At 45.7% G+C, this 23,835-nt stretch overlaps 2 protein-coding genes across 12 annotated transcripts; one reads left to right on the top strand and one right to left on the bottom strand.

The window, feature by feature from the left end:
• Positions 1-4: 4 nt before the first annotated feature.
• On the bottom strand, positions 5-8,177 carry HARS2 (histidyl-tRNA synthetase 2, mitochondrial). 5 transcript variants are annotated; one of them, XM_025387241.1, is made up of 14 exons: positions 7,848-8,177; positions 6,101-6,118; positions 5,944-6,018; positions 5,560-5,679; positions 5,334-5,429; positions 3,986-4,111; positions 3,774-3,881; positions 3,418-3,516; positions 2,698-2,791; positions 2,241-2,368; positions 1,905-2,147; positions 1,626-1,742; positions 1,243-1,389; positions 5-829 (listed from the first exon to the last, which is right to left on the bottom strand). In XM_025387241.1, the coding sequence occupies exons 1-14, from the start codon at positions 7,953-7,955 to the stop codon at positions 770-772; spliced, it is 1,539 nt and encodes a 512-aa protein (XP_025243026.1). In that variant the 5' UTR covers positions 7,956-8,177; the 3' UTR covers positions 5-769. The 5 variants fall into 5 exon arrangements, with proteins under 5 accessions (XP_025243026.1, XP_025243029.1, XP_025243027.1 ...); XM_025387244.1 differs by lacking the exon at positions 6,101-6,118 and adding an exon at positions 7,587-7,809 and having other exon boundaries at positions 8,088-8,177; XM_025387242.1 differs by lacking the exon at positions 6,101-6,118.
• On the top strand, positions 7,879-23,757 carry HARS (histidyl-tRNA synthetase). 7 transcript variants are annotated; one of them, XM_025387248.1, is made up of 13 exons: positions 7,879-8,301; positions 8,656-8,745; positions 14,599-14,718; positions 17,960-18,055; positions 18,702-18,827; positions 19,808-19,915; positions 20,065-20,163; positions 20,396-20,489; positions 20,699-20,826; positions 20,919-21,161; positions 22,542-22,658; positions 22,850-22,996; positions 23,341-23,757. In XM_025387248.1, exons 1-13 carry the CDS (start codon positions 8,299-8,301, stop codon positions 23,410-23,412), a joined length of 1,443 nt encoding a protein of 480 aa, XP_025243033.1. In that variant the 5' UTR covers positions 7,879-8,298; the 3' UTR covers positions 23,413-23,757. The 7 variants fall into 7 exon arrangements, with proteins under 7 accessions (XP_025243033.1, XP_025243032.1, XP_025243031.1 ...); XM_025387247.1 differs by having other exon boundaries at positions 7,879-8,388; positions 18,702-18,767; XM_025387246.1 differs by having other exon boundaries at positions 7,879-8,388.
• Positions 23,758-23,835: the final 78 nt, after the last annotated feature.

Raw genomic sequence — 23,835 nt, 5'->3', positions numbered from 1 at the left:
AAACTACTACACTTAATATTTTATTTAACATGTTATCCAACCACTTCTAGAACAGCCTCCATGGCATGGCATGGAATAGTTAGAGCAGTGATTCTGGCACAGGAAATGGTCTCCAAAATCTCAAAATATCAGATCCCCACCTTGTCAAGTCATCTATTAAGTTCAATGTTCAAGATTATTAAGCATACAGCCCCACTCTTCTATTGTTAGCAATGCATGGGCTAGAGAGATGTCAAATCAACATGGGTACTGCCATGCCCTTAGGATAGCATCTGTCCTCAAACAAAGCTGAAAGCAGCCATTGCCCCTCTTTGCTGTCTTCCAAAAACTCCCCACACAGGCCAATGGCTGGTTGTGGACAAATTCACCAGAATCTGGTTCCGTAGCTACAGTAGAAGGCTAAGTATCTGGCTTCTGATCTCAATGGTTCAGAATCCTCAGCCTGAGGTGACTTTCCCAGAGCCTTGCTCACAGCAACAATCTCAGTACCTCTTGACAACATTCGGTGGCACTTCAAATTTGCCTCTGCAGCTACAGCATGTCTCTTTCACATACCAGCCATCTGCACCCATGCAGAATAGCTGCTCACACTACCCAAGGAGTCCTCAGGGTCTTCTACAGTTCTGTACCCAGGAAGGATGGAGGAGGCAGAAGGTACTTGTCACCCATCCTGGCCAGTTGCTGTGAAGTCCATCACTCAATTCCAGAGGAACTCAGTTCTAGAGGAAACCTTTTCTACAAAGAGCAGCAGATGGGAATCAGGCAAGGATCAAGACTCAGACAGTCGCTTCTGAATTTCAGCCACAAGATTTTCCCGTTTAATGGCCACCTGAAACATAAGAGAATCCTCATGTGATAAACTAGAAGGTGATATTAGCTCCTTAGCCACTGTTTTTCCATATTTGTTTTACTCTGCATTTGCTCCATTACTTACACAACCAGAAGGGAGTAGTGTGGGTTGACCTGAAGAATGTATACCCTCAAGACGAAAGGGATTCAAACACCTGATTTATGTCTATTATGTTGATTAGTTTCAAAATACCCATTCGGATTTCATTTGTCTTTCTTCTGGCCACACAGCCAATACTCACAGGCTGCAGTGGTCATCTGGAGTGGGTGCTTGTTCATCTCTACCACTATTAACCATGAAGATAATTTCTCAGCCAGAAGATGCATATTTCTTACAAAATCTGGGAAAGGCAGAAACAATTCGTCCCTTCTATTTCTGCTGCTGCCACTCACCTCCTCTCTGCTGGCCACCGAACGGATCTTGATGATCCCTTCTTTCAGTTCTTGCTCACCAATAATGACCACCAGTGGAATGCCTGTGCTCTCACAATAGTGCAGCTGGGTTAATAGTTTGGGGTTGTTCTTGTATAGCATCTCTGCCTGAAAAGGATCAAGACAGAGTAAAGGACTTAGAAGCGAACACAGCAACAAACCTCAGGAACATGGATATCCAAGGAAGTCAGAGATAAATAGCTAGTCCTCCCACCCTAAAAAGCCACTCTAGTAGCTAGTAGACTAAAAAGGTCTTGAGTTCCACCCTAGACATAAGGAAGACATAGCCCTGGGTCCTAAATTCCACACATACCCAGATGGCTCACATATCAGCTCCACCATACCTTGATTCCAGCATCCCAAAGCTCTGTAATAAGTTTCAACCGTTCTTGGAGAAAGTTCTTCTGTGGTGTGGCCACAAACACTTGAGTCTCTGTAGTCCGCACCTTCTCACCTTTGGTCTAATAAGAGTGAAGAAAGTGAAACTAATAAAAACCTCCTTTCCACCAGCAATTCCAAAAATCAAGACAAAAAGAATCATCAGAAAACCACTCCAACTACACCTCCAGAAACAGGAGGGATTTTAGGCCTCCAGCCCCATCTCACACCTACTTAGGACCTACCTTCATCCTCTGCTCCACAATGTAGAAGATGCGTTCAACCCCAATGCTGAGTCCCACACATGGCACCTTGTGGCCCTTGGGGTCAAACATGCCCACCAGCCCGTCATAGCGCCCACCAGCAGCCACACTGCCCACATTCAGGGGCTCCTCCCCAGCCTGAGTTGGGGTCTGCAGCAGCACTGCTTCATAGATCACTCCTGTATAGTAGTCTAGGCCCCGAGCCAGGCTGAGGTCAAATGAGATCTGTGGGAACAAGGCTACAGTCAGTCCCAAACTAGACTCAGGACCCTGAGAGCCCTAGAGCTCAGCAGGAGGTCCATCTGCAATTCAGCTTACCTTCTCAGCAATTCCAAATAAAGTCAGGTATTCAAATAGCAGCTTCAGGTCTTCCAGGCCTTCCAGGGCCTGCTTGTTCTGGGATAGTCTGGGATCCTGAAACATTTGCTCTACCAGGGATACCCCACCTGGAGAGAAATAAAGTATCTGCTGTTCATTCAGATGTGTTTCACTTAAAATTATCCCTGATGTGCTCTAGCTAGTCTTCCTCATTTTCTTTAAAAAAAAAAAAAAAAAAAAGATGATCCCAGTCTCACATGACAAGATCCTCCTCCTTTAGCTCTAGCTTTGCCATCTGAAGACATAAAGTCCTTACAATAAGTAAAAGAGAAATTAAATTCAGGACAGGCCCTGGAGCTTAGCATATCTACAGAAAAGGGTTGTTTCAGAGGTAGAATTTGAGCACATGTCACCTTCAGCCTGGTTCTATCACAGCTCTGAAAACCCTGGTTCTTACCATGACATTGGACATAATCCCCAATTCGATCAGCCACCTCAGGAGCCAGGCCTTTCTTCGCCACCATCTCATGTCTCACATCTTTCCAAGCCATCTGCATAAACACCCAAACATTAGCCCAGCCCCAAGATCTTTCTTTCTCAAACTGGAAAAGAACAACTCACTTCCATTCAGTATATACATCACAAGTAGCTAACTGTATTCTCCGCAAAGTCAGAGACAGCTTAAGAAATCCAGTCACGGCCGGGGGTGGTGGCTCAAGCCTGTAATCCCAGCACTTTGGGAGGCCAAGATGGGAGAATCAGGAGGTCAGGAGATTGAGACCATCCTGGCTAACACGGTGAAACCCCGTCTCTACTAAAAAAATACAAAAAAACTAGCCGGCCAAGGTGGCGGGCGCCTGTAGTCCCAGCTACTTGGGAGGCTGAGGCAGGAGAATGGCGTAAACCCAGGAGGCGGAACTTGCAGTGAGCCGAGATCCGGCCACTGCACTCCAGCCTGGGCGACAGAGCGAGACGCCGTCTCAAAAAAAAAAAAAAAGAAATCCAGTCACAATCCCACTGTATAGCACGACTCAGATCTTCCTTCATATGCCTCCTTACCTTCCTCCCCAAAATAGCCCACTTCCAGCCACAATATCCTTATTTTTCACTAGTGGTATGGATTTGAGGGCAGGGCAGAAACTACATAGGGTCTACAGAAGCATGTCTTCTTTGTTACCTTGTCTAGTTTATCTATGGAGGAGCAGATGGCACGGAACTTGCTTTCAGGAACACCACAGGCAGCAAACATCCCATCCACAATCCGCCGGTCATTTACCTGAGAACTCAATGTCAGTGACCCAAGTGCTTGTCAATGCCCTTCCATGCAAAACAATGACAGTACCTACTTTCCTGACATATAAAAAGGATGGAAATTTCACAGGAAGAGTACAGACATACAGGAAATACAAGAGCTTTACTAGGAAAGTCCTAGAGTTGCAGGCTTAAGGGTTGGAGTCACCCAAGTTTGGGACTTGCATAAACAGTATTAGGCCAAATCCAGACTTCTCCCACAGTTCTCAGCCCTGGCCTCACCTTAATGAAAAAGTCTCCCAACTGCAAACCACTTAGGATTTCACATATGATCTTCAAACACTCTGCGTCAGGGATCATAGGGTCAAACTGACCAGCAATGTCAAAATCCTACAGCAAAGAAAAAGATGGGAAAAAACTTCCATTATCCAGCCAATTTCAAGGTTGTGGCCCCTAGAACTATCAAACTGTGCTGCTCCCATCAGGTCACTTACACACTGGCAGAACTCCCTGTAGCGGCCTTGGACTATGCTTGGGCTCTCTCGCCGCCACACCTTTCCAACATGATAACGTTTCATCTTCTTCACCTTATTCATGGCCAAATAACGAGCAAAGGGAACCTCACATAAATGGGTTAAGGAAGAGGGATACTGCATCCAAAGCTTAGGCCCAGTATACAGACATTAGGGAGGACTGGGCCTTTATCAACTGGATCTCATCCACTAGGGTGAGAACCCACTATCCCCAAGGTCTAGCAGTGCTTGGAATTCAATATATATTGAAATCCCAAATGAAGGAATCTCACCTAGCATAACTGTAAGTTCAGCAGAAAGCAAGGGAAGTAGAGACAGAAGTGACCTAAGAACTAACTTCAGGTCTGGGCCATTTCTGCCCATTCAGATCAATTCCGAACCATCTAAAATAGTCAAGCTTCAGAACTTGGATTTGCCTAACAACTTCTAAGCTACTGTTTCTGAAAGTGCAGGGAAAGGATTACATGCATCTTAATTACCCACGATGCTTGTTTAAAATGCAGATTGTAGGCCAGATGCGGTGGCTCACACCTGTAACCCCAGCACTTTAGGAGGCCAAGGTGGGAGGATCACTTGAAACGAGGAGTTTACAATCAGCCTGGGCAACAAAGACACCCATCTCCACAAAATCTTTTTTTTTTTGAGACAGAGTTTTGCTTTTGTTACTCAGGCTGGAGTGCAATGGCACAATCTCAGTTCACTGCAACCTCTGCCTCCTGGGTTCAAGTGATTCTCCTGCCTCAGCCTCCCTAGTAGCTGGGATTACAGGCGCCCACCACCACGCCTGGCTAACTTTTTAGGTCAAAAGAGATCTGTGGGGACAAGGCTATAGTCAGTCCCAAACTAGACTCAGAACCTGAGAGCCCCAGAGCTCAGCAGGACCTCAGTAGAGATGGGGTTTCACTATGTTGGCCAGGCTGGTCTTGAACTCCTGACCTCTGGTGATCCACCTGCCTCGGCCTCCCCAACTGCTGGGATTACAGGTGTTCGCCACCATGCCTGGCCAAAAAAACAATTTTTAAATACAAATTATTGAGCCCCATTCCAGCTACAGAATTAGCTAAGAATCTTTGAGACTGGAGCCAAATGTCTGTGCTTCTGCAAGCTTCTCCAAAGGATTATGATACACATTAGAGTTAAATGATAGGGCTCCAGGCTAGGCTCCTGTAGCAGAACTGCCTTCTGGGAGAAACTAGAAGTATAGGCTGCTGCCAATGGACCTCTAAGATCCCAAAGTCTCTACTTTCGTCAGAGAAAGCCCTCTGGATTTGGAAAGAGACAGGTGAGTCTCCAGTATTCAAAAGGATACAGTAAGGTCATAGCGGAGGGACAACAGCTCTCCACCTTGATCCTTCAGATCATACATGAGCCCAGAGTCCTCTCCATACTTCTCAGTCAGTGTTTCCTATAGGGGTCAAACAGAATGAGCCACAGTTCAAAGGATGACTCCAAAACACAGATGAGAAGCCCTTTGGGACACTTAAGGCCAGTGAAGAAGTGAATGAGGTTGCATGTACTCTTTCTTCTCCCCTTACCTTCAGCTCAAATGCTGGGGTATCCATCCCCTTTGCTCCATGACGTTTAAAGCAGCTGATAACCAAATCAAGAATTTTCTCCCTCACAACCATATGCTGAGGACTAAGATCCCTGGTACCCTGGAAACCGAAAGCAGCCCCAGTGAAAACAAAAACAAAAAATAAGTCCATTTCAGACGAGGAGTTAAAGGACACTTATTATGTAATCTCAGGTCTGGAGCTGAAATCTACTGAGTTCAAATGACTGTGAGCCCCACCTAGTATCTCAAGAATAGTACATATTTTTAAAATGTAAAGGACATTAAAAGGGGTCAGAGAGACATGCAAGGCAGAGGTCAGTCCTCCAAGGCACTCTAATGGGATAGGGTAGGCAAAAAGTATTACCTTTGGGATCTTGATAATAAAATTTGGTTTCTCTTGATGTGCTTTCAGTTGGGATGTTAACACTGCCTCTGCAACCTGGCAGAAGAATGAATGTGAGAAGTGGCTCCTCTGGACACTGGCCAGACCTGTGGCATTTCTGACCCCATTGACCATCAACCTGCAAAGACTCTTCACCCTGAGCAACAGGAAGCCAAAGCACCATTTCATCTATCCCAATCTCAGTCCCACCCCAAAGAACCCATGTTGTATCTACAATTACACGTGTAATATATATGAGGTCCGGTCTTCACCACACAAGATTCCTCATTGTATATGGATTTTTTTTTTTTTTTTTTTTTTTGAGACAGAGTCTCAGTCTGTTGCCCAGGCTGGAATGCAGTGGCACGATCTCGGCTCACTGCAACCTCCACATCCTGGTTCAAGCAATTCTCCTGCCTTAGCCTCCCGAGTAGCTGGGACTACAGGCGTGCCACCACCACGCCCAGCTAATTCCTGTATTTTTAGTACAGATGGGGTTTCACCATGTTGGCCAGGCTGATCTTGAACTCCTGACCTCGTGATCCACCCACCTCAGCCTCCCAAAGTGCTGGGATTACAGACATGAGCCACTGTGCTCAGCCGGATTTTTAATATTCTCAAATACTTTAAGAATCTGAGAATAATGAAGGCACTGAACAACCCACTACTACCACCACCAACCATTCAGGGGTAGGGATTGTGATGATCTTCTCCAGGTCACGGTTCCTACTGAAACAGCAAAAATAATTTTTTTTTTTCCCAGATGGAGTCTTGCTCTGTCGCTCAGGCTGGAGTGCAGTGGCACGATCTCAACTCCTGCAACCTCTGCCTCCCGCGTTCAAGCGATTCTGTCTCAGCCTCCCGAGTACCTCAGATTACAGGCGTATGCCACCATGCCTGGATAATTTTTGTATTTTTAGTAGAGATGGGGTTTCGCCCCTGGCCAGGCTGATCTTGAACTCCTGACCTCGTGATCCACCCACCTCGGCCTCCCGAAGTGATGGGATTACATGCATGAGCCACTGCACCCGGCCAAAAAAATAAGAATTTTTAATAAGGTAACACTAGTTATCAGGTTTAGAAATAGGAAAACTAACTTGAAGACAGGGGAACCAGCTCAAGGACACAGAACAAGCCTGTGGAATGAAAAGATACGGATTTCTTGAATGAACTAAAAAACTCAGACTGGTAAGATACTGTGATTGAATATTAATATAAGACCTGAGCCGTATTGTTCACGATAGCGCAAAGCATCTGCTAAGAGGGCATCAGAATCTTTCCGAAGTAAGGCAAAACTTAATCAGTGGCATTACCAGCAAGCTGTATGCCCTTCCAAAAATAGAGGATGTGGTGGTTCCATACTATGGCGATTATCTGTCCCAAGGGAAGTCCAAGTTCAAGTCCACAATCCCTTATCTGCAATTCCAAAATCCCAAACTCTCTGACATCTGAAAATGTTTTTCTGAGATTCATTTTGAGGTAAATTCTAAGGCGAACTCAGTCTACTTCTGATCTTTAGTCATCTCATTTATTAGGAATATTCATACATTTTGCTTAAAAATATTACTGTTTGAGTCCAAGAGTTTCAGGAAAAAGTGTGGATATGAATTAAAATACTCCCTTACTACATATCCATGTATAACTCATTCATTTAATCTTGCAGCCTCCGTTTCCTCAACTGTAGAATGGAAATAAAAACTCCAACCTCTCAAGATTGCTCCAAGGATTAAATGACCAGGCATCCAAATCGCTTAGTTCAGTGTCAGTACATAGTGGGCACTCGATAAAAACCGATTGTAACACTACTGGAATACACGCTGCGAGTCTATGCTTTCAGATCTGGAGGCCCTGCTGGGACAGACCAGAGATAATTACGTCTCGCTCACCTGGCTTTGGCAACGGACCGCCCCGGTGCAAGAAGCGCAGGGCGGTCGCAGGAGCTGGCTGAGCAGCGCAGCCCAGGCCCTCCTGGGAAGAAGTCCGAGCAGGGGCATCGCGCGGCAGGACGCCAGCTTTCAGGGACAGGAACAAAAGGCCTGGGAAGGAGGCGGGTCGGACTCCAGGAAGGGTGGAGGGCACGCGAAGGCTGAACCCGGGCACCACGCAAAACTCCGGCGTTTGCGCACCTCACCAGTCACGGAGGCGGAGGTGGGATCCTCCCAAGCTCCCTTAGTAGCCAGCTTCGGCACTTCCGGCAGGAGCCGGAAATAATTTTTGTGCTCGGCGGACGCTCTCTAGGCGTGCGACTCGGCGACTCGATAGCCGGAAGTCATCCTTGCTGAGTCTGGGGCCGCTGTCGCTGGTCTAGGCAGCAGTGGGTTCAAGTGGACAGCCGGGATGGCAGAGCGTGCGGCGCTGGAGGAGCTGGTGAAACTTCAGGGAGAGCGCGTGCGAGGCCTCAAGCAGCAGAAGGCCAGCGCCGAGCTGGTAAGACAGGCAGCAGGGGAGGGCCAAGGCAAAGCCTGGGAGGACGTAAAGCCAGGGTGTTCGGGACATAGGATAGGGATGTGAGGGAAACGACCAGGCTTGTAGGGAGGAGAGTGGGCTGCGTGGGGAGGTATCCGGGGTGGGTCCCGAGAGAAACAAAGCTAGGCCTGAGCAGAGAGATCCTGATGAGGGAGGAATATTGAATGAATGGCGGGGGAGGCAGGAGACTGACAGATGGTTAGCTCAGCGCCTTCTTTCCCTCCACAGATCGAGGAGGAGGTGGGAAAACTCCTGAAACTGAAGGCACAGCTGGGTCCTGATGAAAGCAAACAGAAGTTTGTGCTCAAAACCCCCAAGGTAATATCATTCCTGTAGGGAGCCACTGAGAAAGTCTCTAACTCTACTCACGGGGCGCTTATGTCTGCCTCCTTAAACCAGGTCATTGAGGAGGATCTGAAATACTGCAGAGGAGAGGACAGTCGCTCTGGGCGCTGGGCTGGACTGCACTCTACCTGAGTCATTCTGGGATGGCAAAGTGATGGCAGAAGCTAGGCCAGCTGGGTGATCGGGGAGTCAGCCTGCTGCTGCTACTCCTTCGTTCATTCAGTAAATGTGTATTTAGCACTGTGTCTCTAGCACTATACAAAGCACTGAATATATACCATGGTGGACAATATAGCCTCCCCTCATGGAGCTTACATTCTACTGAAGGAGAGAGACTTAGAACAAATAATCCCACACAGATTTTTTTTTTTTTTTTTTTAAACGGAGTATCCTGTATTGCACAGGCTGGAGTGCAGTGGCACATCTTGGCTCACTGCAGCCGCTGTCTCCTGGGTTCAAGTGATTCTCCTGCTTCAGCCTCCTGAGTAGCTGGGACTACAGGTGCCCACCACCACGCCCAGCTAATTTTTATATTTTTAGTAGAGACAGGATTTCCCCATATTGGCCAGGATGGTCTTGAACTCCTGACCTCAAGTGATCCGCCCGTCTCAGTCTCCCAAAGTGCTGGGATTACAGACGTGTGCCACCGCACCTGGCCACCACACATGGTTATGTAATTACATATTGTGAAAAATGATATAAAGACATTAAGGTTGCTCTGAGAAAAATAAGGGAGAACTGGGGAGTCTGAGAAAGGCTAACTGAGGAAGTGATATACTAACCGATCTAGTGAATGAGTAGGAGATAGCCAGAGGACAAGTGTGACAAAGATAAGTCCAGGTAGAGTATGGAAACCCTAAAGTGGGAAAGAACTTTGGTAGTTTTGAGGAACTAGAGGATGAGCTACATGGCTAGAACTAAGTAAAGGAGAGTAGAGTGGAATGAGGTTGGAGATTCTGAGCTCATCCTCCAGTTCAGTTCCACTTTCTGTAAGTTCTATAAACAGAACTGTTTACCCTTTCATCTAGGTTCTCTTGGCACTTCATACATATTTCTGTTATTGCACCAACTTTAAGTAGTTATTTTTGTGGTTTATATACCCTGAGACAGACTAGGTGCCTAAACAGATATAGTCAGCCCTCCATATCCCAAGGTCCCACATTCACAGATTCAACCACCTGTGGAGATCAAAACCATTCAGAGGAAAAGAAACAATTAAGAAAAAAAATCTGGCTGAATGTGGTGGCTTACACCTGTAGTCCCAGCACTTTGAGAGGCCGCAAGGGGAGGATCATTTGAGCCCAGGAGTTTGAGACCAGCCTGAGCAACATAGTGAGTCCCTATCTCTACAAAAAAAAAAAAAAAAAAAAACCTTTTAAAATCTAACAATAAAAATTTCAAATAAAAAATATAGTATAACAACTATTTACACAGCCTTTACATTGTCTAAGGTATTATAAATACTCTAGAGACTATTTAAAGTGTATAGGAGGATGTGCATATATTTTTATATCAAGGGCTTGAGCATCCATGGATTTTTGGTATCCACACGGGGCCTAGAACAAATCTCCTGCGGATACTGAGGGATGACTCTATTTAATAAATGTATTTGAAATTGAATTCCAAAGGAGAGGGGAGATGTCTGTTTTCCTTGTGTTAAGGTTAATTCTTTGGGCTCCTAAATTCATTGAGCTGTTTCTTTCTACATATAACTCATATTCAGAGGTTAAAGAGACAGTGTAAAATCCCAAAGTGGTGATGATCAGTGATTATTCAAACTATTAGATGAAAAGCTTACTGTGGAATTTATGATGGATCAGTCTGTCCTCACCAGTGATGAGTTTTAACATCACTAAAGTAGGACAACTAGACATGTTCCTGCTGATGTGATGCAACAAGAAGTACACAGCACCACCTGTGAAGTACTCTTGCCAAGTAAATTGAATTTGAATCTAATCAGATCTTTGGACTAACTATCAGTTTACAGGAAATACTAGAGATGGAGGAACATGTTAAATGACACATTAAGCATATTGTTTACCAAATCTAGAATGTGAAAAATTTTTTTAGGACAAATGAACCAATTTTCCTAGTTAATAAATGACCTTTTTAAAATAAAAAAAAAAGTGGGGGAGGGAAGGAAACTATTGTAGATTAAATAGACATATCAGCTGATTACAACGCATAGACTTCATTTTGAAGTTGATTCAAATAAATCAACCATAAAAAGATATTATCGAGGCAACAGGGAAAAACTGACCATGGCTTAGCATTAGATAATATTAAGGAGTTGCTGTTAGTTTTGTTAGTTATAATAAAGATAGAGTCTTTGGGGTTTTTTAAATGTCCTTATGTGTTAGAGATTCATATTGAAGTATTTATGGATGAAATGATATGACGTCTGGGATTTATTTCAAAATATTTAAGAAAAACATATAAGGGCTTAAATAAGAATAGCAGATATTAATGGTTGTTGGAGCTGGGTAATGGATAAATGGTGACCTGTAATACTATTCTCTATATTGTGTCTTTGAAAATTTCCATATTATAGCATTAAAATAAGATTATGCTAGAGAGTTAATATCCATTTTAGCATTAACAATAGAAAACTCAGTATTGTGAGACAAGACTCTTTCAAGGGATCTTCATGGTCAAAACTATTTCTATAGTAATTCATTTGTTTTGTTTGAGACGGAGTCTTGCTGTGTTGCCCAGGCTGGAGTGCAGTGGCATGATCCTAGCTCACTGCAACCTCCGCCTCCTGGGTTCAAGCGATTGTCCTGCCTCAGCCTTCCGAGTAGCTGGGACTACAGGCATGTGCCACTGCACCCAGCTAATTTTTTGTATTTTTAGTAGAGACGGGGTTTCACCGTGTTGGCCGTGCTGGTCTTGAACTCCTGGCCTCAAGTGATCCGCCCACCTTGGCCTCCTAAAGTGCTGGGATTACAGGCGTGAACCACTGTGCCTAGCCCTTCTATAATAATTCTAAGATGTTATCTGCCTTTTCTATTGTGTTAACATTTGCACCAAAGGCACAAAAGCACTGATGAGTAGAACTGCTGGTGCCTTAGCATAAATTAAGACAGTGACACTAAACTGTACTAATAGCCAGTATGTTCTTCACTGCCATGCACTCACAGTAAGTAAATAAATAAATAAAATTTAGTTTTACTTAACAATGTCATTGATAAAATGGTAAAACTTTGTTCGTTTGTTTGTTTTGGGGTTTTTTGTAGACAGAATCTCACTCTGTTGCTCAGGCTGGAGTTCAGTGTCACGATCTTGGCTCACTGCAGCCTCCACTTCCCGGGTTCAAGCAATTCTTGTGCCTCAGCCTCCTGAGTATCTGGGATTACAGGCGGGTACCACCACACCCAGCTAATTTCTTGTATTTTACAAAAAACACAACAAATCTACAACATGTTTCACCATGTTGCCCAGGCTGGTTTTGAACTCTTGAACTGAGGCAATCTGTCCACCTTGGCCTCCCAAAGTGCTAGGCGTGAGCCACCATGCCTGGCGAAAAAACTTACTAATTTTATTGAATCTTGACCCTTGAGGACCCTATTTTTAAATATTTGCTATGACAAAATGGGAAGCACATATAAAGCACTTCTGCACCCCAAGGTAGGGAAAATGCTTATGCCATTGTTCAAGTTGCAAGCTGATCTAGCTACTTTTTTCATAGAACATCTTGTTTTATTTGAATTAACAACTAAAAGATAAATTATGGTTTTTCAAATTTAAATATTTGGCAGACATTTTTACAACAATGAACGAAGTGAGCCTTGTCACCTCAAGGAAGACATCTGACAGTGCCTGTAGGCAGTGATAAAATTCAAATATTCAAGTGAAAGTTAGAATTTTAGAAAACTTGGGCTGGTGGTGACTCATGCCTATAATCCCAGCGCTCTGGGAGGCCAAGGCGGGCAGATCACCTGAGGTTGGGAGTTTGAGACCAGCCTGACCAACACAGAGAAACGCCATCTCTACTAAAAATTAGCCGGGTGTGGTGGCGCGTGCCTGTAATGCCAACTACTAGGGAGGCTGAGGCACAAGAATCGCTTGAACCCGAGAAGTGGAGGTTGCCGTGAGCCGAGATCGCGCCATTGCACTCCAGCCTAGGCAACAAGAAACTCCATCTCAAAAAAAAAGAATTTTAGAAAACTTGTATCTTCCATCATAAGCTTGACAGCTTCCCAATAATTAAAGAGTTTTCTGCTGGGTGTGGTGGCTTACGCCTGTAATCCCAGCACTTTGGGAGACCAAGGTGGGCAGATCACTGAGGTCGGGAGTTTCAGACCAGCCTAGCCAACATGGTGAAACCCCGTCTCTACTAAAAATACAGAAATTAGCCAGGTATGGTAGCGCATGTCTGTAATCCCAGCTCCCTGGGAGGCTGAGGCAGGAGAATCGTTTGAACCTGGGAGGTGGAGGTTGCAGTGAGCCGAGAACATGCCACTGTACTCCAGTCTGGGTGACAGAGCGAGACTCTGTGTCAAAAACAAACAAAAAACCAGGCTGGGCAAGGTGGCTTACGCCTATAATCCCAGCACTTTGGGAAGCTGAGGCAAGCGGATCATGAGGTCACGAGATTGAGACCATCCTGGCTAACATGGTGAAACCCCATCTGTACTAAATATACAAAAAATTAACCGGGCGTGGTGGCACACACCTGTATGTAGTCCCAGCTACTCAGGAGGCTGAGGCTGAGGCAGGAGAATCATTTGAACCCGGGAGGCAGAGGTTGCAGTGAGCCAAGATCGTGCCACTGCACTCTAGCCTGGGTGACAGAGCTAGAAAAAAAAAAAAAAGACTTTCTTGATGAGATCTGAGGTGATGTAAATAAATAAGGCTTCCTGATATTGTATAATGAAATGTATCAACATTTGAAAGACCTGTTATAAAGTTTCACAGGGTTTGCCAGGATGGTCTTGATCTCCTGACCTTGTGATCTGCCCACCTCGGCCTCCCAAAGTGCTGGGATTACAGGCGTGAGCCACCATGCCCGACTGGTTGGTTTTTTTTTTGTTTTTTGTTTTTTTGTTTTGAGATGGAGTCTTGCTCTGTCGCTCAGTCTGGAGTGCAGTGGCGCAATCTCAGCTCACTGTAACCTCCGCCTCCCAGGTTCAGGTAATTCTCCCTGCCTTCAGCCTCCCGAGTAGCTGGGATTACAGGCACCCGCCACCACTATTTGTTTGTTTTTTTTTGAGACAGAGTCTCACTCTGTTGCCCAGGCTGGAGTGCAATGGCACGATCTCGGCTCACTGCAACCACCTCCACCTCCCAGGTTCGAGGATTCTCGTGCATCAGCCTCCCAAGTAGCTGGGACTACAAGGGGCGAGGCGTCACACCCGGCTAATTTCTGTATTGTTTAGTAGAGATGGGGTTTCACCATGTTGGCCAGGCTGGTCTCGAACCCCTGACCTCAGGCAATCCATTCGCCTCGGCCTCCCAAAGTGCTGGAATTACAGGCATGAGCCACTGTGCCCGGCCTCAGGTTGGTGTTTGTTATTAGGCCAGGAAATGTTCTGTTATCCCAGAAAGAGTTTTTAGGAAAATGACTTAAAGAAAAGAGTTCTAAGAATTTTAGAAAATAGACCCCAAGCTTAAAAGGGAATGGAGTTTGTAAGGCAGATAGCAAATGGTGTGGGAATTAATAGGGAATTATTTGTACTTGTTTTAAATCTCAGTGGCCTGTAGGAAAATCTGTTTAGAGCAGGATTTGCTTTTTCATTATTGAAGTCATCCTTTTATATTTTCAAAATGTATTGTTCTTGGTTTTCAAACCGCATTTCTGGTTCTCTGGCTGATTTCAACTCCAAGGGCACAAGAGACTATAGTCCCCGGCAGATGGCCGTTCGTGAGAAGGTGTTTGACGTAATCATCTGTTGCTTCAAGCGCCATGGTGCAGAAGTCATTGATACACCTGTATTTGAACTAAAGGTGAGGAAAGGGCAAAAAGAAACTACAATTGTAGATGAGTGGGCATTTGAATAACAAAGAAGATGACAACAAGAGAGTGAGGGTCCAAAGGGCCCACTCCTGTTGTGGACACAGACCAGTCTTCTCCAATAACAAGCGGGACAAGAATGGCTTGGAGGGAGAGGCCCTGTCTTTTATTATGTTGGTTGTGGCCAGCAGCTTCCAAAAGAGAGCCATTCTTTGGAGTGGTCTGGGTCCTGTCTACATTGTATTGCAGGGCGTTTGTACTTGGGATGTTTTCTAGATTCGTCCAAACCATACATACATAAATATGCAACCACTCTCCTATTGATGGACTCTGAGGTTGTTACTAGTTCTTTGCTATTAAAAACCAGATTGCAACTGGGCACACCTGTAGTTCCAGCTTTTCAGGAGGCTGAAGCAGAAAGATCACTGGATCCCAGGAGTTCAAGGCTGTAGTGTGCTATGGTGGTGCCTGTGAATAGCCACCATACTCCAGTCTGGGCAATGTAGCAAGACCCTGTCTCTAAAACCAACCAACCAACCAAGATTGCATTACTACCTGCTTCAAACCCAGTGATTCCCACTGCACTTATAGTACAACCCAAACTCTTTACTCAGGTTTACAGAGCCCTAGGTGATCTGGCCACTGCCTCTCCTACCTCATCTCATGCTAATGCTATTTTTCCTCTTGCCCCCTATGCTACTCTGGTCTTCTTCCAACTCTTGGAACATAGTCAGTGTGTTTGTACCTCTGGACCTTTGTTCTTGCTCTTCCCTTTTCCTGAACTCCCTTTCCTTAGCTCTTTGCATGATTTATTTCAGATTATACTAGAGACTGCAGATTTTAATTCCTTTTTTCAAAAAACATAAATACAAATAGAGACAGAGGTCTTGCTATGTTGCCCGGGCTGCTTGCAAACCCCTGGCCTCAAGTGGTCCTCCTTCCTCAGCCTCCCAAAGTGCTGACATTACAGGCATGAGCTACCATGTCCAGCCAGCCAGATTTTAATTTCAGAGCTCAGCTAAAATGCCACTCCTCAAGTAGTCTTCTCCAACCACCTATTTAAAGTAGCTGTTCTCCCTCTATCACAATGAGCTGGTTTATTGCCTTTAGTCTATAAACCTGTCTGAAATTATCTGTTGTTTCCTTCATCAATGTAGTACCTGTCTCTTTTTATTGATATATAATTGTACATATTTATGAGACTGTTTTTACCTATTGTATTAGTTTGCTAGGGCTACCATAACAAAGTACCATAGACTGGGTAGCCTAAACAACAGAAATGTATTTTCTCACAGTTCCAGAGGTTGGACGTTGACATAACATGCTGGCAGGCCTAGTTCTTTCAGAGGCCCATAAAGGAAGGATCTGTTCCAGGCCTCTCTTCATGGCTTGTAGATGGCCATCGTCTCCCTTTGTCTTTTTTTTTTTTTTTTTTTAAATTGAGACAGAGTCTCGCTCTGTTGCCTGGGCTGGAGTGCAGTGGCACGACCTTATCTCACTGCAACCTGCACCTCTCAGGTTCAAGAGATTCTCCTGCCTCAGTCTCCTAAGTAGCTGGGATTACACGCGTGCGCCACCACGCCTGGCTAATTTTTCTATTTTTAGTAGAGACGGGGTTTCACCATATTGGCCAGGCTGGTCTTGAACTCCTGGCCTCAAGTGATTCGCCCACCCCAGCCTCCCAAAGTGTTGGAATTACAGGCATAAGCCACCGCGCCCAGCCTCCCTTTGTCTTTACATCGTCTTTCCTCTGTCCTTGTCTAAATTTTATCTTCTTACAACAACATATTAGATTAGAGCCCAACTTGGAGACTTCGTGTTAGCTTAATCATCTCTTTAAAGATCCTATCACCAAATGTAGTCATGTTCAGAGGTTACTGGGATTTAGGACTTAAACAAATGAACTGGGGAGGGTCGGGCAGGGGGATACAGTTCAGCCCATAACACTAGTGTGTGACTGTTTCTGATACTACGTACTGGGAAGTTTCAGGCTTTTTAATCTTTGCCAACCTGGTGAGCAAAATATGCTATTACCAATTATAGACATCACAGGGCAAGGACTGCTGTAATGCCCTTAAGACATTCCTCAGTTTTTACTTTTGACATTATTCGAATCTCAGGCATCATAAAAACATTTATGTTTGTTGGTCTGATAACCCATTCCTAGTAGTTTATCATCAAGAAAAACACTTTTTTTAAAAAAAGAGCTATATACCTAAATATTAGATATTGAAATGTTATGGAGCATTTTTTTTTTTTTTGAGACGGAGTTTCATTCTTGTCACCCAGGCTGCAGTGCAATGGTGCAATCTCTGCTCACTGCATCCTCTGCCTCCCAGGTTCAAGCGATTCTCCTGCCTAAGCCTCCGAATAGCTGGGATTACAGATGCCCACCACCTCCCCCAGCTAATTGTTGTGTTTTTAGTAGAGACAGGGTTTCACCATGTTGGCCAGGCTGGTCACGAACTCCTGACCTCAGGTGATCCATCCGCCTCGGCCTCCCAAAGTGCTGGGATTACAGGTGTGAGCCACCATGCCTGGCCTAAAACATTTTTTTCTAAAATTAGAATAACCTAAACATCTAACAGTATAACATTAGGGAGGAAGTAAGTACAGAGCTTCTTCTCACTGGAATTTATGCATCTTTTAAAAATACTTCAGGCCGGGCGCTGTGGTTCATGCCTGTAATCCCAGCACTTTGGGATGCCGAGGCAGGCAGATCACGAGGTCAAGAGATCGAGACCATCCTGGCCAACATAGTGAAACCTTGTCTCTACTAAAAATACAAAACTTAGCTGGGCATGGTGGCACCTGCCCGTAGTCTCAGCCACTCGGGAGGCTGAGGCAGGAGAATCGCTTGAACCCGGGATGCAACCTCGGTTGAAGTGAGCCGAGATCACGCCACTGCACTCCAGCCTGGCGACAGAGTGAGACACCATCTCAAAAAAAAAAAAAAAAAAAAAAAATTCATGCTGAGAAGTTGAGTCTGAAGAAAAAAAGATTTTTAAGAGAAAAATATGTAAAAAAAATACTACAGCTCTGTTACAAAATCAAAATACAAAAAACACAAAATTGATGTTTCCTTTCAATGATAACTACATCAGACACCTAAGAATTGGGATAAAGAGCAGAGGGAAATGTAGACAAGTTGGAATCAGTCATGTTTGTTTTTAAAATTTCCTTTTAAATTGTTATATTTATTACTATGACCACGTTTATTTATGTTTTCTTTAGGAAACACTGACGGGAAAGTATGGGGAAGATTCCAAGCTTATCTATGACCTGAAGGACCAGGGCGGGGAGCTCCTGTCCCTTCGCTATGACCTCACTGTATCTTTCTAAACTTGGGCACTTGAGACTTTGGATGGATTGGCACTCACTTGGCTCAGGTTTAAGAATGGTAGGGTAGGTAGGATCAAATATGAGGCCTTTGGCGATTAGGGGAATTATTTCTCTAAACCAGGAGTGGGACTTTGGCTAAACAGATTTTACACACCCTTAGAAATCTTCTGAATCCTGAGTGAGACCTCAGCTTGATGTCAGGGCCCAGTTCCAACTCTACAGTCATCCCCTGGCTCCAGAATACCTCTCCCCTGCCCTGTCCAGTGGACAAAATTCGCCTTAATGGACCAGCAACACATTTCCCTTGTCTCCAAGCTACACAGAGAATCATCTGCTTAGAAATCCCATATGGGGGCCTTTTTCTGGTCTGTGGCCAACCTGCCCAGCCCCTTGCCATGCTCAGAAAAGTCCAGTCAACACTACAAAAGAGAAAGGTGCCTTAATCTTTTTTGAGCCTTCAGCTGCCTCATGTGGTAGCACAGCTGGTGCTTTCTGATGTTCGTAAGTGCTATTAATCTTATGGGTGGCAGTTTTACCCACATAGGGAGGGGTTAGACCCCAACTTCTGTTGGTGATGATAATCAACTTGCAGACAGTGATAGGAGGGGCTTTCTCCTTAACTCTTTGTCATCAGGTTCCTTTTGCTCGGTATTTGGCAATGAATAAACTGACCAACATTAAACGCTACCACATAGCAAAGGTATATCGGCGGGATAACCCAGCCATGACCCGCGGCCGATACCGGGAATTCTACCAGTGTGTGAGTGTCGGGAAACCGTGGGGCAGGATGGGTTACTTGGGGCTTTCTCAAGCCAGCAGAATCTATTGAGTACTCAACAGTGTCCTGAGCAAATTGGATGACCCAGATAATGCTCTTAGGTTTCTATGGTGGTTTTCTTTGTTTGTTTTTTGTTTTTTTGAGGAGACTCGCTCTGTTGCCCAAGCTGGAGTGCAGTGGTGCAGTCTCGGCTCACTGCAACCTCTGCCTCCTGGGTTCAAATGATTCTCCTGCCTCAGCCTCCTGAGTAGCTGGGATTACAGGCACCTGCCACCACGCCCAGTTAATTTTTTGTATTTTGAGTAGAGACAGGGTTTCACCATGTTGGCCAGGCTGGTCTCAAACTCCTGATCTTGTGATCCGCCTGCCTCGGCCTCCCAAAGTGCAGGGATTACAGGTGTTAGCCACCGCGCCCAGCCTCTTCTATGGTGTTTTCATGCAGAGTTCACAATGTCCCTGTGGTGGAGGAGGAGAATAAAGTCTCTCCATTTTACATATGAGTCAACTTGATACCCGCAGATGAAGAGATCATAGGGGTAAGAAAGGCAAAGTCAGGACTAGAACTCTTGGTCCAGTGCTCTTTATTTTAAACCACAGTGATAGGATCACAGCAGAGAATAAGGAAATTAGCTTTGATACATCAAATCATCCAGACTGATGCCAGGGCTTCTGGATGAATAGGGAAAATGGCTAAGCACTAAAGCCATATAATCACCCCACCCAGTAGGAGGAGTTAAGATGATGAAGTAGAAAATGAAGGAATAGCCCAGTAGATAGAAAGGAAACCAAAACTGGTGAGAAGCCCAAGGATGCTGGGGTTTACCTCTGGGCTGATGATAAGAAAATGAAAGAGAAAGTCTATGCTTGAGTGCAACCAGGCCTTCCTAGAGGACAGAGCTCCCAGAGTCCCCCCTTCAGAAAGGTGAATCCCTGAAGACCTCTGGCTAACCCTCTCCCTGCAGGATTTTGACATTGCTGGGAACTTTGATCCCATGATCCCTGATGCAGAGTGCCTGAAGATCATGTGCGAGATCCTGAGTTCACTTCAGATAGGCGACTTCCTGGTCAAGGTCAGTGCTGACAAGGCTGGGAGGGCAAAGTTGGGCCTGGCCTCTCACAAGATCTTTGTGCAGAGGGACCAGTAGCCCAAGTGACCATGACTATCGCAGATCATGTAAGAAAAGAGATTCCCTCCGCACTATGCATTGATTCCTTGCAGGTAAATGATCGACGTATTCTAGATGGGATGTTTGCCATCTGTGGTGTTTCTGACAGCAAGTTCCGTACCATCTGCTCCTCAGTAGACAAGCTGGACAAGGTAACAACCCAAGTACTTGACTTCTTTTCCCAAATCCCACCTTGCCTTGGGAAATGGAAAACAAGATTGAGAGAGAGAGGTGCATGCCTTTATACCCACCAGAGGAAGGTTAGCCCCAGGATGTAGGCTCATGGGCAGCTACTGCTCCAAGACTGTTCCCTGAGGACAGTACATACCTGCTCTGTGGTGCAGAAGCTGCCCAGAGGTCCCTGACTGGTGTCTGTCTGCCTAGGTGTCCTGGGAAGAGGTGAAGAATGAGATGGTGGGAGAGAAGGGCCTTGCACCCGAGGTGGCTGACCGTATTGGGGACTATGTCCAGCAGCATGGTGAGGAACAGAACCAAGCCTCCTCAGCAGCCATCCAACTGCCCTCAGTCCTAAAGTTGAAACTCTTCTGTGTATGTACGTAGGAGAGTGAGTGTGTGTATGTATATGTACACACACATGTATGGGCAACTAGAGTCCAGGCAAGAAGATCAACCCCCCTTACCTTTTTTGTTTGCTTGTCAGCCTCACTCACAAGTCTGTCTCCCCAGGTGGGGTATCCCTAGTGGAACAGCTGCTCCAGGATCCTAAACTATCCCAAAACAAGCAGGCCTTGGAGGGCCTGGGAGACCTGAAACTGCTCTTTGAGTATCTGACCCTATTTGGCATTGATGACAAAGTAAGTCAAGTTGGGGATGGGATCCCTTCTGAGCTCTGGGGCTTCAGATCCCTCATCTTAATCTGGCACTGACCATGTTCTTATCTCCACAGATCTCCTTTGACCTTAGCCTTGCTCGAGGGCTGGATTACTACACTGGGGTGATCTATGAGGCAGTGCTGCTACAGACCCCAGCCCAGGCAGGGGAAGAGCCCCTGGGTGTGGGCAGTGTGGCTGCTGGAGGGCGCTATGATGGGCTAGTGGGCATGTTCGACCCCAAAGGGCGCAAGGTGCCATGTGTGGGGCTCAGCATTGGGGTGGAGCGGATTTTCTCCATCGTGGAACAGAGACTAGAGGTAGGTCCTATGGGGTGGGTAGAAGACAGTCTGAGCAGGTGGTGGCACCTAAGCTATCTGATCTCCAAGGGAGTGAGTGGTGCTGCTTTGGGTAGGGAACATCTCACAGAAATGGAGAAAAGATGATTGCTCTTTTTCACAGATTTCTACCCCATTATAGGTCAGTTTTATGGATCTTTAATCTATCTTTCTCCACTAAATCCTCTGCTCTGGGTCTCTGCTTCCTTCAGGGCTGTCACAAACGTGGGCTGCTGTATCCAAGACTTAGATCTTCCTCATGATACAGAATACTTAACATTTTAGTGCCTTGTGCCAGGCACTGTGCTTGGTGCTTTTCATGCATTATCAAAATATAATTCTTACCACAGCCCTGTGAGAGTAGCTAATTTTATTAATTGCATTTTCCAGATGAGAAAACTGAAGCATTATAGATCAAATAATTTGCTTAAGGCCATGAAACTTGTAAGTGGTAGAGTCAGAAATTGAATCCACGCGGTCTGACTCCAAAGTCTTGCCACTAACCACATTGCAATATTGTCTCTAAATGGGAAGCATGTGTCTGAGGCCCTGGGATCCCTCACATGGCTACCGTGACTCTCCAGCACCTAGAGTAACACCAAGGAAGCCTCTTGTGGCCTCAAGCCCTCCTTTGTTGCTGCTGGTCTTAAGTGGCTGGTTGCATGCTCTGGCAACCTCCCCACGGTCTATGCCTTTTCTCTAGGGTGGAAACCACCCGTTTCCCAGTTGAGATCATTCTTCCAGTAGGCATCTTACATTGTAAGAACTATGAAAATAGTTTTCCTGAAAAAGACAAGGGAAGCAGCAGCAGCATTCTCCTTTCCCCATACCCATATACACGCCTGTGCCCTGTAACTGAAGTGCGAGAGGCACAGTGTCATAAATGGGTAGATAGTAAGTGGGGACTAAAACTGCCAAGGGTGATCTAGTTGGGGTAGGCTCATAGTAGTACTTCTGTGTGAATGCTTTGATGGACCCTTAAGGTACTACATGGACCAGTCTGGGCAACATGGTGAGACCCTATCTCTACAGATTAAAAAAAAAAAAAAAAAAAACGCTGCCGCGGTCAACCCCCCCCTCCCCTGCGGGGGGGACAGCCAAACCCCAAAAAAAAAAAAAAAAAAAAAGCTACCTTTACTCTTACCCTAAGTTAGTTATTCTGACACATCCTATGTACAAGTTAGTTCAGTCCTCATATCTACTAAAAGCTACCTTATGCCCAAGGTGCTAGATGAGAAGACAGGGCCCCTGCCCTGGTAGAGCTGAGTTGGGCCTGGTCTCAAAATCTTGACTAGAGCCTGCTTTGTTTGCTCCTTGAAGGTGTTAGCCCAGCTCTCTGACTCTTATCTGCCCCTTCCCCAGGCTTTGGAGGAGAAAGTACGGACCACGGAGACACAGGTACTTGTGGCATCTGCACAGAAGAAGCTGCTAGAAGAAAGACTAAAGCTTGTCTCAGAACTGTGGGATGCTGGGATCAAGGTATGGGAGGCAAGCCCCAGGGTGGCAGCAAACTTGGGTGTGCTGGGCACAAACTGAATAAAAGCTCACCCATAATGGATCCTGCCATTACTTCTCAAAAGTGGAGCTAAGAACAAGGTGCCAGCTTGGACACCCTCTGTCCCTGAGGACAGCAGAAGCCAGCCTTCCTCTTCTGCTCTTGTCCCCTGCAGGCCGAGCTGCTGTACAAGAAGAACCCAAAGCTTTTGAACCAGTTGCAGTACTGTGAGGAGGCAGGCATCCCACTGGTGGCTATCATTGGCGAGCAGGAACTCAAGGATGGGGTCATCAAGCTCCGTTCAGTGACTAGCAGAGAAGAGGTAAGGGAAGCGGGCAGGAAGGCTAAGGGACAGAGAATGTATGCCATTTTGGCAGGCCCATGCCCATTCAAGACCTGAGAAAAAGCCTGGCATTGATATTAGTACAACCATAAAAGACTTGAGAGCTTAACCTGTTACTGTAGTCTTAGTAGGGTGAGATCTCCGTCCCTGCATATACCCTATGTTTTGTTGGCTCCCCCAAGAGGCACACTCTAGCCTGAGGTGTTTAATTAGGTTCCTGCTCCCAGCTGAGACTGATGCCTAGCGGGCTAGAGGAAACGAGGCACTCGGGCAGCAGTGGAATGGAAGATGCTTATACCACCTTTTTCTCCCATCCTGGCCAGGTGAATGTCCGAAGAGAAGACCTTGTGGAGGAAATCAAAAGGAGAACAGGCCAGCCCCTCTGCATCTGCTGAACTGAGCAATCTATCAGAGGAAAGGAAGTGGGACTGGTACTATTTGAGGTTAAGACAAACTGCATATGTACTTCAACTGCTTTGCACTTTTCCGTTTCAGCAGGAAGACCTGAAGACTGGTCAGAACAGAGACTTTAATTTTTATTATGGTTATTTTATTGATTATTACTGGCAAAAATGGCCAGATACTACACCTTTTGCATACAAGGCCCTGGGGGCTTAGTCCAGTCTGTGCTCCTGGGCTACAAGGACCCAGCCTATGATGGTCTCATCTACAGGGCCTCGCACCAGTTGGAGCAGATGCCTCCCTACCAATTGCCAAAGGTCCAATAAAATGCCTCAACCTCAACCAGAGCCTGCGTGTCACTGATGCCTAGCCCCACCTTCCCCGGCAGACCAATGTAGGGATGGAAAAGGGAGAAA

The sequence above is a fragment of the Theropithecus gelada genome, chromosome 6, assembly GCF_003255815.1.
Source record: "Theropithecus gelada isolate Dixy chromosome 6, Tgel_1.0, whole genome shotgun sequence".
Classification (NCBI taxonomy): domain Eukaryota; kingdom Metazoa; phylum Chordata; class Mammalia; order Primates; family Cercopithecidae; genus Theropithecus; species Theropithecus gelada.
Note: the sequence above shows the minus strand (reverse complement) of the source record. Positions and strands in the feature narration are given on the sequence as shown.

What these genes read in the sequence shown, in the direction of transcription:
- HARS2 (XM_025387241.1), bottom strand. Translation starts at nt 7,955, where the DNA reads ATGCCCCTGCTCGGACTTCTTCCCAGGAGGGCCTGGGCTGCGCTGCTC. An exon ending in CCCCAGCATTTGAGCTGAAG is followed by an intron (nt 5,430 to 5,559) that starts GTAAGGGGAGAA and finishes TGACCCCTATAG; the next exon opens with GAAACACTGACTGAGAAGTA. An exon ending in GGATTATGTCCAATGTCATG is followed by an intron (nt 2,369 to 2,697) that starts GTAAGAACCAGG and finishes ATTTCTCTCCAG; the next exon opens with GTGGGGTATCCCTGGTAGAG.
- HARS (XM_025387246.1), top strand. Translation starts at nt 8,299, where the DNA reads ATGGCAGAGCGTGCGGCGCTGGAGGAGCTGGTGAAACTTCAGGGAGAG. An exon ending in TAGGCGACTTCCTGGTCAAG is followed by an intron (nt 19,916 to 20,064) that starts GTCAGTGCTGAC and finishes GATTCCTTGCAG; the next exon opens with GTAAATGATCGACGTATTCT. An exon ending in CAGTGACTAGCAGAGAAGAG is followed by an intron (nt 22,997 to 23,340) that starts GTAAGGGAAGCG and finishes CATCCTGGCCAG; the next exon opens with GTGAATGTCCGAAGAGAAGA.